This window comes from Lissotriton vulgaris, chromosome 9 (assembly GCF_964263255.1).
Source record: "Lissotriton vulgaris chromosome 9, aLisVul1.2, whole genome shotgun sequence".
Lineage (NCBI taxonomy): Eukaryota > Metazoa > Chordata > Amphibia > Caudata > Salamandridae > Lissotriton > Lissotriton vulgaris.
Window position 1 is genome coordinate 1,160,106,722 of NC_141697.1, and position 17,549 is coordinate 1,160,124,270.

General features: G+C 44.6%; 1 protein-coding gene across 2 annotated transcripts in view; it reads left to right on the forward strand.

Annotated features, from left to right (window-relative positions):
- LOC147692947 (contactin-4-like) overlaps positions 1 to 17,549 on the forward strand; it is a 697,785-nt gene that overhangs the window by 503,958 nt on the left and 176,278 nt on the right. For both annotated transcript variants that reach the window (XM_086939200.1, XM_086939201.1), the window contains exon 11: positions 15,711 to 15,838. In XM_086939200.1, the coding sequence (XP_086795326.1) occupies positions 15,711 to 15,838 (128 nt within the window). The remainder of the gene's footprint in view (positions 1 to 15,710; positions 15,839 to 17,549) is intronic.

The window sequence follows — 17,549 nt, forward strand, 5'->3', positions numbered from 1 at the left end:
TACGCACTCACCAAAGGCCAGTCACCAGTGATTTGTCAACTCACAATACGTAATATTAGTGCAGCAGTCAATGACGGTAGAATCTGTTCCACAGAATTTGCATGCCCTGCTGTAGGTGGCCACTGTACACAGTAGACTTTCACCAATGTTATGCAATAAGAACACAAAAGTGAAAACCATAGGTTGTACTGTACACGGTCCACATTCACAAATGTTATACAATAAGAACACAAAAGTGAAAAACAAAGGTTTTCAGATGTGCTTCGACATTGAACCCTCCTCTCTAAAGCTTGGATCATTTATTATCCCATTCTCTGAAAACGATTTCCTGTTGGAGATGTATTGTATTTTATCTTCTGATACTGCTAATCTTTTTATGGTTCTTGCAACCGAAATAAAGTTATTCTTGGCTTTTGATTGCCTGTTCAACAGGGCCACTTCTTAGGAACTTCAGTGTCTCGTAATGAGCGGAGAGGTCTCTAGTTCCCTGGAACCATTTCTGTCTCACAAGTGCCTGAGCTGTCTTTAAGCCCCCTTTTTGTATTGTGGTGGGTGTCTTTGTGCATTAATAGTGGTGTGATTTCTAACACTGGTGGTGGTGTGTTTGATACTAATAGTAGTGCCTTTTCCTACACTAGCAGTTTGTCTTTTTTCACACTGGCGGTGGGTTCTGTACAGTAGTGAGGGTGCCTTTTTTCACTATATCGTGGTATTTTGAACACTATCAGTGATTTGTTTTCTCACGATAGTGGTGTGTCTTTTAACCTTGGTGATTGTGTGTTTGTACACTAGCTGTGGCGTCTTCTCTCACATTGGTGGTGATGCCTTTTCTTACAGTAGAGGTGTCCCTTTCTCACAGTACAGATTTGTCTGGTCTTACTCTGGTAGTTTCTTTGAATACTACTCATACCATCATTTCTCACAGTAGTGGTAGTGTCTTTCTTCACTAGCAGTGGGTTTTCTTTCATCCTGGTGGCACTGTCTCTTCTCACACTAGTTCTGTGGCTTTTCTTCCCGGACGTTTTGCGAGCCGGAAACTTCGGCTCGATCTGACTGTGGGACACGTGCATCGTACTGGCTCGGTCGGAATTTGCCCCCATTGCAAGGCACGGTTTGCTTACGGACGAAGCGTACGGAGCGGTTCGGACCTGGAAACGATTTGGTCGGCGATTTTGCGTTTCTCGCATCGTACTTGCTCGCTCGTACAGCTGTACGAGTCGGGCGGAGAACACGCGTATGGCTCGTACTTTTTATGGCCGGATCACGTTCAGGGACCTTCCGAGCGAGATCGGAATCAGGCCCTAGTTGTGCGTCTTTTCTCATGCTGGTTGGTGTGTCTTTTCTCACACTGGTGGCAGTGTCTGTACTGCAGAGGTGGTGTCTTTTCTCATTATAGTGGCAGTGTCTTTGCTCACTGGGCTGTTCCTGGACCCTCATGTTTAATTGTCACCTTTTTTCCCAAATTTTCTTGGTGGGAGAAAAATCCCACCTAGCCAATCCTCCTTGCAAAGGTCAGGCTCGCTCTCTATAGACCGTATGGAGGCTGGTCTAATAAAATTTGTCAGGATGATTTGAGCTCCCAGTCCGGCCCTGGGACTGGGAGCTCAAATCAGCCGTTCTCCGCTGTTCTCGCTTAGGGTGTGTTTCTTCCACCCCGTACTCCGGTTTCAGGGCTGCGGCTGCTGCTGTGTTCTTGGTCTGTCTCTCAGCCTGCTCCATATCCCCTGAATACACAACTTTGTTGTGGAAAAGCATTGTGTCTGCGCTGACCCCAAGCCCTTGTTGCTCCTTCTCAGCACCCAAAAACACAAACTGAGTTACTTTGCAGAATTAAACCTTGGCCGGTATTGAAATGACCTTTATCTTGGTTCTTTTGAATACTTGCAGCAGGGTTTCTGAAATGTTTGAGTCTGTACCGAAATATGCGCGCCATTGAAATACAATGCAAGGACGACGGAAATGTTTTAACCCTATCTGAAAAGATCTTAAGATGGGTATATGTTTTGTTCAGGCGGCTTTTAAAACCAAAAGCATTTGGCTGGGTTTGTGCTTCTACTGGCAGACATTTTGTTATTTTTCTTGAGTTGCATATGCGCTTCTACTAGCAGACGTTTGGTTCTTTTTTTGAGTTGTATATGCACTTCTACTGGTGGATATTTAATTATTTTTCTTGAGCTGCACCATTATTAGTGAGATTAGTTTAGATTTAGACCACCGTCTACAGCCATCCGTACCAAGGCTTGTTCTAATGCATAGATGAAAAGAGTGTTACACACACTAGATAATTCAAATGAAAGTAACAAGCCTTTACTGTACACACATAGGGCATGTGCCCTGTAAAAGGGGGGGTGGGGGGTCTGGGTACAAGGGCTTTAAGTGGGGCGGATCTCACCAGTGCTGATCACCGGCAGTTTTTAGGTCAAGCATTCGAGACCTCTTGTATATACTTTAGTATATACTTATTATATACTTATATGTGTATGTACTTTGTGGGCTCTGGAGATAACTGCCTCTATTTAACTGTCTTGATAAAATACCAGAATTGCTTTTTGCTGATGGACTTTCTTTTTTAATTTTTTCTGTCAACTGTCTATATTTAACTTTCTTGATAGGAAACGACCATCAGAGGTCAGTAAAATATCAGAATCACTTTTGTATTCTATAGATTCCAGTCAATAGAAATGGTTTTCCACAAGCATACGTAGACAATATTTTTTTTAAATCCTGTATTTTCAGTGCTATGACCACCGAAGGCCCTGATTTTATATTAAAAATGGAGCTTTGGACTATACCATTTCCCGCTGAAAGGCAATATTTCTCTTCATGTGTTCTCATACCTGGTGTGTCACGCAGTTTGGAGCTAACTTTCACTCCATGCTAAAGAACAGTAGATGTTTCAGCTCCCAGGTTAATGTGCTGCATAGCTAAATACATATAATTGCATTGTAAATGCTTGTTTAGGAGGGGCCCCGAAACGGTTCTCTATTGGGCTCTGTTTTGTGCCCTGACACAGGCGGTCCGATTTTTTCGGACTGCAGTGACAGCAGGCACATAGATGTGCATGTGCTCACACTGCTCACTTCGCACTAGTGAAGAAGTTACAGCATGACGTCATGCCAGGTGTGCCTTGTAGGGGAAGGGAAATCCTTTAATGAAAGTAATTTTCTCTCTGTATTTCCTTTCTCTTTTTGAAACTCAAGAGCAGCAACATTGTTGAGATGTCACCAGGGCTATAAATGGAAGCTTTTTCAATATATATACAAGCCATAGTTGATGCCTATTTATCGATGCAACTAACAAGCATTGACAAAGCCAATAGTCCTGACTTCTTGTAGGTGTAATGTTAATTGTTGTCTGGATGCAATGATAGAAACAGCAAAATACAAGTCAGTCGGCACACTGTGTTGAACACAGACTTTTAGCTTGCGTGTTTTAAGCCACACCCTTTATTACAATTGACCACACGCCTTTGAGAGACCCCCCAGTTTTTTCATCCCACTTAAAGCACTGCTTGGTACACAGCGTGCCCCGCATTTCCACATAGCTTCAAGGTCTGCAATCCAGGGGTGTCAGACTTGTTGAGGGGCTGAGCATAGGACCGAGTTTGTTGTTTCACACACTCTATAGCTTTGGATGGGGAAGAAGGTGAGGCTCAGGGCAGGTGCTGAAAAGGCCATATTCTAAATCCATTGTAATCTATATCATTACAAATTGGCTGAAATTTGGAGCAGGAAAACTTGGTATTAGACCAGGGTTCTCCAAAGTCAGTCCTGGTGGGCCGGATCCATGCCAGATTTTTAGCATATACACATTTAGATAAATGTAGTTAGCTTAAAAATCTGGCATTTATTTATTTATTTATTTATTTATTTTGAAAGTTTATATAGCGCGGACAAGATCCTTGCGGATATCAGAGCGCTTTACAAAGAGAAGTACATGGGGTAGCATAGTCAGATAGATAAATCAATAGGTCACATAGTAAAAAATGGTACAAGTAGGTGGTTACAAAGTCAAACATGGGAGCAATCAGACAGTTAATAAAAATAATCAAGGTTGAGTGAGAGAGTTCGACGGAAGGGTGGAGGACCCGTTGGGCGGGGAGGTGTAGTTGTGTGAGGTGTTGCAGGGGCGACGTGGGGGACGAGGGCATTTGCTGCGTCTAAGAGCGGGGATTGATGCCCGGTTTGGGGCGTGTTGAGTGAGTGAGTCAACCGAGGGGTGTATGGGGTGTATAGCGAGTAGTTCCTTGATGTTGTGTATGTCATCTTTGATCTGAGCGAGGGTGGCCATGATGTTGTCCATCGTGGGGTAGGTGGGGAGAAGGGATGTTTTGGGCGGAAGGGGTGTGGATGTGGTGGGGAGGGGGTTGGTGTTGTGAGTGAGGGCAATGATGGTAGGTGGGTGGGTCAGGGTGTATGCTGGGATACTGATAGTCGAGGTGGGGGTGCCGAAAGGGTAATGGGGGCTGAGAGTAGGAGGGGAAATGGGATGGATCCGGCCCTCCTGGACTGACTTTGGAGAACCCTGTTCATGACAGTAGTCTTACTTTAAATGTCAGCGATTCAAAGTTTTATCCTTAGAATGGGGAATAACCACACTAGTCCAGACATATCAGGTCCTTTTAATGTGTTGTTTTTCACCGGGAATACTGTAGACATTTTATGTCAGCAGGGGGGTCAGTGGGAGGCAACGGGGTGGGTTGGTGGAGGTCGGGTGGAGGGGTACAGGGCCAAAGAGGAGCATTGTCTTCTCGCCGCATTGTCTTCTCGCCTCAGACTACTGCAGAGAGCAGGCTGGGGCCAGGTGGCCCCTGCAGCATCTGAAAGGCCAGTGTCGTAGGGGGCTCGAATTATCGGATCTGGACTTAGGGGACCCAGATATTCTGGGCCTGGAGACACTTGAAATTGTGGGTTACGATACTTCCCAACATTCCTGGTGAAATACTGTAACTTCCTATGAGGTCCTTACTGGTCCACACGTACAGCAGACCCATCAACCATTGTCAAAAGGTGATTGGGCAAGGACACAGCTGTTAATCACATGCCAAGGACCCTTACATGATCATCATTTGTTCTGAGATCAGATTGCTGTAAGGCCAGCCTACAAGCGGTGCAGGCTCCCCGCCTCTTCCCCGCCTCATAGAGCATGGCTGCGTCAATGCTACTGGCTGTCACTGCGGTGCCACAGTGAAAAACCTCCCCCCCCAACGCTCAGTCTTCTTGATGAAGATCTGGGTTAAACTCAGCAGGTGAGCGCTGAGTGTTTCAGCCGGCATGAGGGATGGCACCGCCAGAGCCTGGAGCATGCAGGATGCCCTTGCGTCTGAAGTGTGGAGCCTGCCCATTTGTCAGCCTTTAGAAGGGATTTGTTATGTGCACACTGCAAACCAGAGCACCACCTGAGAAAGAGCTGCATGCCTATGGATGAGGACAGTATGGCTATGAACCCCTTCCTTTAGCAGCTTTAGGAGGGGCTGCCACTGAAGCAGACAGCCTGATAAGCTGGTTCTTCATAACATGTTTGTTTATTTTTTATTTGGTGTTTACTGCCCTCTTTTGCCTTCTGGTATGCAGACAAATGCTCACAAAACATCACAAGGGGATAGCAAGCCATGGCTGTCGGGTTGGGGGACAAGGGCTGCTAAAAAAGTCAAATTCAGTGAAAGAAATTGATAAAGAAAGGATGCAAACAAGGAGAAAGAACAGAGAGAGCAGAACACTGAGTGGAAAGAAGAAAGGCTAGAAAAAATAAAGGAGAATAGAAATAAAGAGGGGTTGATGTCAATGAGGAAGGAGGAAGAGGAGAAGGAAAGCATGAAGTAAGGGTGAACAGAAGAAAAGGAAGGAAGAAAACGTGAAAGGAACAGTGCAACGACGGATGGGTGGCAAGATGGATGAGGATGGATGGAAGGGGGAAAGGATCAATTGTTGGATGAATGAATTTAAGAATAAATGGAACAGTGAAATGAATGGTTTGAATGTTGAAATCTTCAATGTGTGCAAGGACAGAAGGATGGTTGACCGGGTGGAAAGAAGTGGGAAAGGATAAACGGATGGAAGAGTCGAAGGATAGAAGGATGCATGGGTTAATGGAATGGCCAACAACTGGAAGAAATCAAGAAAGAATGGATAGATGATGAAATGATGAAGGGTTGACAGGAGGGTGAATCGGAGAAAAGAAAAAGGGATAGACAGAATGATGTGTGAATGAATGGCTGGAAGAATGGAATGGTAAGCAAAAGGCCAGAAAGGTGAAAGTATGAACAAATGGATGGGAGGATAAGACAAGTGGGGAAATAAGTGCATAGATAGATGCATATAAGGGTCAAGAGGTCTAAATTTGCTTCGCCCACACTGTGCCATTAAAGGATTGGCTCAATGTAGGGTTAACTTAATTTTCTGGCATTAGGAACGTAGAATATCACAGATATCATGTCTATCCAACTACGAGAAATGAAATTGATGTGTGTGTGTGCAGACATATACTTGTGACCTCTCCACTAATATTAGCTTCTGGATACTCAATAACTAGCTGCTAATGGCTTAAATTCTAGCAGTGAGCCAGTGAAGATGTTCTAAGATGGTATGTGGGGTACAGGGTTGTGTTTTACAGCCAGTGAGGTGTCAGTAGGCTGCATTTTGTAATTTCTCATGATTGTTGTTGCTCTACCTGCTCAGGTGCGGTGTTTTAGCATAGTCCGTTTTTAGTTCTGGCTTGACAATCCAGCTATCACCGTGACCTACTGTTATCAGTTCTTTACAATATACATAAAGATGGGATTTCCTTGAATATATATCCAAAGAGGGACTTTGGCTCTCCCCGGATCAGTATTCTTTTATCTCACCTCGTGCTATTTGGCTGCTTGGGTGAATCCGTCTACCTCCTAGAAAGTGCTTCCTATGGAATTCATGAGGGCCTATTTTACAGTTGGATAATTTATTTTTTTGTTTGTCACATACAGTCAGTACTTTATCTCCGCTATGCTCCCTATACAGAAAGCAATTCTTTATTGCCACCTTTTTCCCCCAGCATTAGCAAAACCAGTAGAGTTGGCTTTAATGCACTAACAAGAATTTGTACATGAAATGCATGCAAACAGCATTTGTGAATGCCTGTTTTACATGTGTTACAAGTTAAATTCCGACCTGTGGAAGGTGAATGAAACAGAAGTAGGGGTAACAGAAGACCCCGCCCCCTCCCGCAGACAGTGGGTAAAAGGGCATCAAGTATTGTAAAGCTGCCAAAATCACCCACACCTGGTGAAGTAGGTTAGTATGTCAACACAGCCACGTGCCAAGTCAATACTCCAAACGAGTTGGTATCATTTCAGTGAAACATAGAGAAACAAACAATGTCACCTCCACCAGGTTGCTGACTAAAGGAAAAGCGAGTGGAAGTCGTTGATAAAGGTGGGGTTCATAAGTCTGTGATCTTTATTTTTCAGTTGAAAGTTAATATTTAACTAAAACAAGCAATGGCGTTGCCAATAGGTTTCGCATTTGGAAAGTTGGAGCTATTGGTTTTGTAAATAACATTTTATATTTATATATTGTTATTGACAATGCCAATAACGATATATAAAATGTCATTTACAAAACCAATAGCTCCAACTTTCCAAATGCGAAACCTATTGGCAACGCCAGTGCTTGTTTAGGTTTCAAGTAAGGGTAGCATCAAAGGTAGTAAAGGGTTTTAAGATTATGGAAGGGGTAGTGTAAAGGTGTAGTAAGGAGTTTTTATGGGTCAGGGAAGGGTAATGTGTGTGGTTCATCCAGACAAGGATTGTAATTATTATTTGAGGTGGATGAGATGTAAAGGTTAAAGTACCCCCGGACTACATTAAGAGGGTATTGGAAGCCACTGAGGAGTTCCATAACTATTTAGGGGAACAATGCCAAAGGTTGAGTTCCTTTATAAGGTTATGGAACTCCAAGGTGACTTGCAATATCTTTATCATGTACGCGATGGGTTATTTTATAACATATAATACATGGTCAAACCAGCACCTTTCCCACAAACCACCCAAAACCTTAGTGCAAAACTCTTTCATATGAAAGAGGAAGTATGTTTGCATACATGAAGAATACAAATAAAACTTCTCCTCCAAAATTAAACACATCAAAAACCTGTTGGATATATGTTGCAAACAAGTATTAAAAATAGTTCAATACAGGTCAGTTTTAAAAAAAAGCTGCAGTAGCTCACAATGTGTAGAAATATTCTGAAAGATTCTAGCTTTTCTCTATCTAAGGAGTGCAAAAAGGAAACATATTCTGTTGGCTTGTCGTTGTAAGCTATTAAAATAGAGCAGAAGAAAGAAATGTAATGTTCTGTTGTTGTTGCTTTAAACAGCTGCATCAATTATGCTCCATGACCTGACCTGCCTTTCACTTTATCTGCTTGCTCTGCCAGAAGGCATTGTGATATCAGAACGTGACTGTAATAATTTATAATAGTCGAGTTCTGATGTATTTTCTTTATAATTGGCGACTGAGTGCATCACTAGTCACCAATTATAAAGAAATTAGAAACATGCATTTATATAGGGATTACGAAATCCTATGTATTATATCGTATTATGTCACCTACTACAAATAATGAGCATTAACTGATCATATTTTTTCTACTGCTCATCTGACATGGTTTTTTATCCATTATAATCATTGTAAAGCACTCTAATGCCTTGGGCTCCATCTGCACTAATGAAAAAACTCGCATAAAAACATCAATCTCCCTGTTGTTGGGAGGAGGTTGTGATGGGGGCTTCAGTGTTGGGGAGGGGGTAGTGATAGGTTCATCCTATATGGTACAATTTAATAAGCCCTCCAGTTTGTCCTTCTTTTTAAGCCAAAATCACTTTGAATTCTGGGAATTCTTACTTTGCTTTAGCCATTTGAAATACAGGGCCTAGGAGCCACATCTTGCATTGTACTGTTTGGGAAAAAGGTTCAGGACTGGCTGAATATGATCTTCATGTGATGGGCCCACTTACGGGATGGGGTAGGGATTATCGATCCAATAATAACTGTTTTTTAAGCTTCATACTGCACTTCTGCTACGTCTAAGCACTTTACATGACAGGTATTAATTTACCCACTTGGAGGAATGAAAGACTAAGTTGGCCTTGTCAAGATTTGAAATAGTCATCTGCACATCACTACATATGTGATTAACTCAAAAAGCCAATTTATTCAGAGAAGTAACTTCATCTGGGAGGGAGAGATTAGCCCTGCTGGGGCATCGTACAGAGCGGGAGGCGAAGGTCTGGTCTCTGGGTTTGCCACATGGCTGTTTTCTTACCAGCATGACCAGTATTGTGTATTTCTCTCTTAGCAGTAGTGCTTTAAAAGGGCTGGTACTATCAGGTTCTGAGTACCTACCCTTAGCAGCAGTGCTTTAAATGGGCTGGTACAGTCAGGCTCTGAGTACCTGCCCTTAGCAGTAGTGCTTTAAATGGGCTGGTACTATCAGGTTCGGAGTACCGGCCCTTAGCAGTAGTGCTTTAACAGAGCTGGTACTATCAGGTTCAGAGTACCGGCCCTTAGCAGCGGTGCTTTAACAGAGCTGGTACTTTCAGGTTCTGAGTACCTGCACTTCTTTATTTTGAGAGGGAGAGTACCTGCACTTCTCAGCAGAGGTTCAATACTCTAAGTTGTTGAGAGTCGCCACTTTTCAGAAGGAACTAGGTACTTTCGTATAAGGTACCTGCACTTCTTTTTTTCCGTTAAGGGCACTGCTTATGAGTACATACTACCAAACAGCAAATACAAGAAGAAAACACTTTCATATTTGTTCTAAAGGTGCGTTTGTGAGGCCTAGTTAATAATTAACGACCGAAAAGTCATGTTACAAATGATTTTCAGGCGATTTTCTCTAAAGTCCTATTTAAGTAGAAAGTCCCAGCCTTTGCAGACTCTTAAAATATTAACAGGGTTTTTTCTCTTGGAAAGGTGGCTGCCCTGACTGTCCCTGACATGGCGCACGCCTGACAAGGTCACTTGTTTACCTGCCTCTGGTCCCGTGCCCCGTTTAGTGAAAGAGAGACTTCATTAATCTCCTATTTCCAGCTGTGGTGCGCCTCTGTGCGGATCAGAAATCTCGCGGTGACAGCCGCCGCCGTCCGCCGCTGCGCGCGGCCGATAAGTCCTTGTGCGCACCGGCATAAGGCCTATCTGTGCCAGGCGCTGATGGAAGCCCCGGCTCTTCTTTCTTTTCGCCCTCGCGATAAGTTATCACCTCGTCGCTCGAAGATGGCGTCAAAGATGGGCGCGCGGTAAGCACCGCAGGTTCGGAGGCGCTCACCTCAGCAAGATAATTAAATACATGCTCTGTTCTTATTGGAGACTCTCAGAACTCTTGGAGTCAGCAAGGTGCTCGCATTCAAATAAATCCATTCAGCAATGAGGACAAATTCAAAGTACAGCTCTGCAGCCTACGGACGGGGGAACAAGCATGGCTTTAAGTGGGCCGGGTCTTGCTGTTGCTGAGAACCATCCATCAGGATTCAAGCAAGCCGGGCCGAAGAAGGCTGAAATGCCAGAAACCGGTCCCCGGTAGCTTGTCTCCTTTCTGGTGAAGAATTGGCTTGGTAGTTTAGTCTGCCCTGTTCCCATGATGCACTGGGCCAGGGACAGACTGATTTGCATATAGCCAGGTTCTGAGCTGGGATGGGGCAGTGAGATAAATAACGGTGATGGATCAAGCCCTGATCTTTGGACTGGGTAAGAGTGATCTGTTTAACTCAGACACTCTGTTCATCACCACCCCCTTTTCTAAATCGTTTTTGGCCACTATAGGTGTGGCAGGGTATACTCAGACATGAGTCCCTTTCTCACTGCTCCATCAGGATTCAAGCAAGCCGGGCCGAAGAAGGCTGAAATGCCAGAAACCGGTCCCCGGTAGCTTGTCTCCTTTCTGGTGAAGAATTGGCTTGGTAGTTTAGTCTGCCCTGTTCCCATGATGCACTGGGCCAGGGACAGACTGATTTGCATATAGCCAGGTTCTGAGCTGGGATGGGGCAGTGAGATAAATAACGGTGATGGATCAAGCCCTGATCTTTGGACTGGGTAAGAGTGATCTGTTTAACTCAGACACTCTGTTCATCACCACCCCCTTTTCTAAATCGTTGCTGAGAACCGGCAGTTCAAAAAAGCAGGTGTCGAAACGGGTCCCTTTCGGGCTCTCCATTTCTGCCCTCATCCTCAGGTCGGAAAAGAAAATCTTAACTCTGCAGCAGTACCACTGCTCAAAGACTTTGATGTAACTTCATTGAGACTCATTTGAGTTCTTTCACAGCCTCATCATTTCAGAACTGAAATATTTTCAATGTTATATACAACAAAGCCATAGCCGTTGCTTATTTAATATATGGAACTTACAACCATTGGCAAAGCCAATAGCCCTGGCTTGTTGTAGGTGTACTTTTACTTGTTGTATTATATGTCCGAATGCAATGACAGAAGCAGAAAAATACCAGTGGGGCGGCAAACTATGCCAGATGTGTAGCTTATGTGTTTTTAAGCCACACCCATTTGAGAGACCCCCCAGTTTTATTCATCCCACTTAAAGCCCTGGGGACAAGTAATACCTTTCAGTTTCGCTTGGAGGGTGTTCCCACCATGGGTAATTTCTTCATCCCAAGATACCAAATGCTTCTTGTAGACTTCAGTAATGTCACCTTGCTGGAAACCTTTCTCACGGCTCAAAAACCCTCATTCACCTGCATTGACTCATATAGGATCACTCAACCCAACACCTGACTTCTACCTAGAATTATTAGTTAGGGAGGTATGTAAAGCACTATGGCAAAATGTCACAAAGTGACAAAACTGAGGACCATTTGAAGCGCTCTTTTCACTTGGGCAAGGGGCGCTCATCTCTGTTATCTGGAGACACACTGGAGCAAAGCTCAGTGACAAATGGGCAGAGATACCTCTGTGAACTGGGACCATGTAACCCAGATACATGGGGCACAAAGACGCTTTGTTATACATTAAATCATCTCTTTGGGAGACTGGGACATCAGAGGTGGGCAAGCTACTGTAAGCTCAAGACAGGCTTGTGCCAGATGGCACGCTCTAACTAAAACAAGATGCTCTTGGAAACTCAAGCTCAAAAGTAGCAGTGTTTTCCTGTGGCTTGTGCTTCCACCTACGCTGTATACTCTGTGGCAAAGATTAAAGATAAAGTATTAATCTCTGATGTAAAGCAAGAGAGATTAGCAGATGCCCATCTAGTGGCAGAATTTACAATGTGAAACCAGAACACTTGGGATGAGTCCCGGTTTCCATGCTTGACCAAACTGTGTGATCCTTGGCAAATATTTTATTTCACTGAGCTGCCTATTTCCTCATTGTTACATACAAGAGCACCTTCAGCTGTGTGATTTTAGGATGTAGAGTGTACAAATTCCTCTTGTATTTGATTAAATGGGCTTTAATGTTGCTCCATATATGATACGATTCTAGGCCTCATATAGGGTGCCAGTGAAAACTAACTGGCCACTTAGTTCACTAATGGAATTGTCTGCAGGACCTATAGTTGGGTGGCAGGAATGTTTCTAATTTAATGTTTAAAAACTAACACTTTAATAAAGACCACTCAATGCAGTGATATAGTACAAAGTACTAAATTGAAATGCTGTCGAATGTTAAAGAATTTTTATTTTTTTATTTTGAAGAGACTTTACCAAGTGTTTAAATGAGACAATGATGCATGATTTACATGCAAAATATTGTCATGGCTCGGCTTGTGAAGGGCCGCTAAAGGCTAAACCAGGCCCTTGGCTCTCAAATGTGGCTCGGCTCACCGTATTAATTTGTTGACCCGTCACCGCTTTGTGACAAGGAAGCCAAAGCCATGGCCAGCATCACAGGTCTAGCCTGAAAATATGGCTGTCGCAGAAAGGCAAGAGGAGCAAAGCTCTGCAACACAGATTCAACAGGAGCAACCCTCTCAAGCACAGGCACTCAAACCTGTGAGATAAAAGGACACAAGGAAAGTAAGGTTCAGGGCTGGAAAAGTTGCCTCCCTGTGAAAGAAGTCACATGATTAACGTAAGTGCAACCTACATCTATGTAGCGCAGTGACTCAAGCCAGTGCTTAATTTGTGCAGGTAGTAGGTACCAACACTCTTTTTTGAGGACCAGAACGTATTTTAGTCATTGGATTTTGACCAAGAGGTAGAGAGAAGGCAGAAATAGGAGAAATACAGGACACCACGGCCAAGGGAGATAGAAAGGCTTAAAATGACCATGCAATTGTAAGATAAAGGACTGCATAGTGTGTTGGAAGAAGGAGTCGTGAAATGTAATCAAGACTAGGCAACCTTGGTATTCGGCACAGCAATCGGTAGCCAAGGCAGAAGGCTCCTCAGAACAACTGTGAGCTTGTACACTTTTTTTTTTACAATTTATGCACTGGTCAAGTGACAGTCCACTCCATAGCATATGGAGACACCGCTGTGTAGCACAGGTCTGAATTACAATGAAGTACCACTGCTCAGCTCAGGGATAATCAATTGTTTACCACATTGTGGCAGATTGACTAATGCTACTATTATTAACTCTATTTATCCGCATCGCTGCTGCGGTGATTTTTGCGCTGTGCGGCTTTTTTCGCAAAACCGTTTTACATGACGAGCTCAGCTCGTCATCAGCACACGCCACCCGTGGCTGATGACCAGCAGAGCTCGTCATCAGCATCGAAGGGGTTAAATAACACCTGTTACCCACAGGTTTCTCGCCACTAACACAGCTCTTCAACACAGAAATGCAAGATTTGGCAGGACAAGGTCAGACTGCTCTGCAGCACATTCACGTCCCTCTCTGACACACGTGGTCACAAGAATTGGGGCGTAACACAGGCCCCTGCATAGCAAGTGGGTCCCAATCCCTTTAGGGTGATCAAAGCCCTTTAGGGGGGGCCTACATTCAGCCTATGGCCGATTAATATCTGAGAGATATGGGAGCTGAGGGGAACCTCATCACATTCTGTGGGGGCATCGCTTTGCAGTATGCCGCTGCACAATCCTTTTGTGTGTATCATGTACAGCCCTAAATGGCACATGTATGCACAGACATGGGTCCCATACTCACTATTTCACTGAAACCAAGCTGTACCTGGCTGATGAGCCCATAACTAGGGCAAAACTGGTTCAGGAACGAGTAGTATTCCAGTTCAGGGGGGACCTGGCTTGACAGTCCAGGCTGGACTGTTCCCATGAGGAACAGGGTCGAGACTGATTTGCATATGGCTGGGTCAAAACTGAGGTGGCATGGTGAGCAAAAAAACGATGAATTGGAATGCTACCCCAAGCTATTGCCAGTGGTTAGGTTTATTGCAAGCAGCCTCCCATCATCTTTTGCGTTTTGCAAGCCTTAGGAGCACAGGTGCATAAGGCAGTGAGTCACAGAGACGTGCATAGGGAGACAATGCTGTGCAGAGTAGAGACCCGCCTCTGAACTGCAGGGGCAGAGTGGCGCCCCACCTTAAACCTATTGGTCACATTGATCGTCTGCTAGCTGGGCAGGTTTCAGATCCATTGCTCACATCAAGCAAGCAGCAATTACTTTCTGAGAGGAATGACTCGAGGGGTCAAGTTTGGGGCCTATTTTTCATTTTACACCATTTGGTGTTTGTCAGTCATCGGTTTTCATCCTTTAACCATCGGTTCCGCATGCGTCTGTCTCCTCCATCATAAAGAACTTCCCTCTAGTGCTGTAATCTGCAGGGAACGAATATTACCCGTTTACTTCTCTCTGATATGGCTAGGTGGCTGCTTGGGAGGTAGGACTTAGGTCTTGATACCGAGTTTACTACGTCCCATAGCTTTTTGCTTGCAAGATTTGCTAAGTTAATTAATCGCTCGCGTCTGCTGTGATCTGAGCCCAAGAGACTGAATCCTGACACGACACCCTGGGGCTACCTGAGCAAGGTGGGCAGGGGAGCTGTAAACTGCTACAAGAAGAGTGCCAACACAGATGGTGGGCCTAGGCACTCACTCACCAAGCCGAGGACCCACCACCAGCGGCACTCCCTCATGCTTCTATTTAAAATACCCTTAAACTAACACTTCACCGCGTCCTGGTTTATTAATTAAACAAAATGTGGCAAAAGGAAATGTTTAAAATGCGCTATTTTAAAAACATTATTTTGCATAGAAAATACCACAACATTCTTTATAATTGACATTTTAAATCTGAAATTGCACCGCGCCTCTTCGCATTCCTCTTAAGGATCCAGTAAACTGGTTAGGATTGTAGAGATGCTTGTCGAGTTTTGGAAATTATATCATCCGCTTGTCTCAATATGTATTTTATATTTGCCCCTAATTCTCTAAATAATTAGAACGAGCACCTGGAGTTGATGAAGTTTTCACTACGTATTGAACACAGTAATTTTCCTTGTTGCCTCTATGTACATTAGGATGCTATGTTGCCCATCCTGGGCATGCGTACAAGAGAACCGTAACCCTCTCCCTCCCCCTCACCCCAACACCTTGAGTTCCCGCTGCAGTGGCAGCCTGCCCTCAGGTTTTGCCCCAAGTGTTGTGCATGTAGCAAGAGGGGTGCACTGTTCATAACCCTCCAGCGGCAGCTCTAAGGCTCATGCCTTTGTTTAGCAAACAGTCAATAATGCATGCACGCGCACAGGCCCGGCTGCTGCAGACCCCCAGAGTGACGTCACTCCCTCCATCTTTGTCCCCGCAGGATCACGGTGCTGGAAGACGGGAGCCTGCGGATAGCCAACGTCACCAAGTCCGACGCCGGGCCCTACACCTGCATGGCCAGCAACCACTTCGGCACGGCCGCTAGCACCGGCACCCTGGTGGTGAAAGGTAAGGAGACCGGGGGCAAGGGTGGGGGCTCAGGTGTCGATGCACCAAAGTGAAACCAAGGCCACCACCTGGCTTTACCCACTCTGTGCAGGGAACCGAATGTGCATAAGGCCATATGGCTTCTTTGGGGCTCAATGGGGGTGGGCGGGGAGGTGAGACTGACACCTGTACAGAAAACGGTGTGCCTACGATCACAAGATGTACTAGGCCCAGAGGGAAAGCGATGAGTGTATGACACCTCACACTGTGCAGGGAACCCCTGTGCACTTCGGTAGAAAACCTGTGGGGTCCCTGAAGGAAAGCAATATTTGTTTCAACTTGACCTTACAAGCTTTTTGCAGAAAATCAATTTGCTTAAGATCACACGGTTTCAGTGGACATAACTGGAAGCAGGAGAAACCCGAGGGGCAGGGGGGGAGGGGTGGGGGGGCGGTGACGTCAAGCGAAAAGAAATGACATCAATGATGAAATTCGGGTTGAGTGGAACGCATGTCCTCTTCACTCCCATAAATGATGTTAATTATTTGGATAGCTCTTTATTTACGCACAAACCGCTCCCTCTAGTCTGTCTCAATGGGTGCAGCGGTGAGGCCCTGGACGCTTTATGGACAGGGTAGGCAGTGTTGCACTAGAACATAGCCATAGGCACCAAAATAAAAAGTGGCACAGATTAGTGAATCCAGTAGCTAAAAAGGTGGCTCTTATTTGCAAATCCTGGCAGTTTTGAGCATGTGTTATGTGGCTGTTTTGCAAAGTATAGAAGACTGCATGCATTTGTGCTTGCTGCAGGCAATGTTTGTGGTACTGTCAGGAAATCGACATAAAAACCAGCCTCTCAGACCATAAAACATGTCCTCAAACTGCCAAGACAAGCCGTCTTTTCTGGCACTGCCCTTTAGGCCAGTCTCACGCGGGTTGTAAGATCAGTCACATAGTGGGGCAGCGAGGGCTATATGGCATAAGACCTGCACTTTTCATGGCCCTGTGCTGTGGAAAGTTCATGTTGAGGTATGGAACTACAGCTACCACTAGGCAGCGACTTATAGTGGTACCCAATTCCGTACTTCTGGGAAATTGTTCCTGTTTAGGGTGAAAGTCACAGTTTTTCACCACCTATCCCTGCAGATTTCAGCCAGTTTCAGCTCATGTCACAGTTTTCAGTTAGAGCCCACTGAAAACAGGGAGGCATTTTTTTATGTGTTCAACACAGGACAAGTTAGCAGTTCTTATCAGAAAACAATTTAATTAACTGATATGGTACTGGGTTTAAAAGTTGCATTACACCACTCAAATAACTTTTATATTTCACTATACTAATTCAACACTAATCCTTTATAGGTTCTGGAGTAGTGTGCTACTCGCCGAAAAAGCGATTTGATGCCTCGCCAGAGGTAGTAAGCACTATAAAAATGCAATAACAATACACTACAATACATTTATCTCTTTAGTGCCTAATGTCTGTGTTTCTATGCTGATGAGCGCTGTCATTTCTGTGCCTTTCATTGGTGTAAAATTGTAGTCATTCCTCTATTTTTGCAAATTGTCCCAGTTTTTGTGTTTCAAAATCTGGTCATCCTATACCTCTTTTGGACGAGGTACAACTGTTTCATCAAAATCAGAACGGGCCTTGAATTAAGTTTGTGACCCAGGACCCATAAAAGCTTCTGAAATGCCTGGCATGTGGAGGCTGCAGGTTGTAGACCCCTACCTA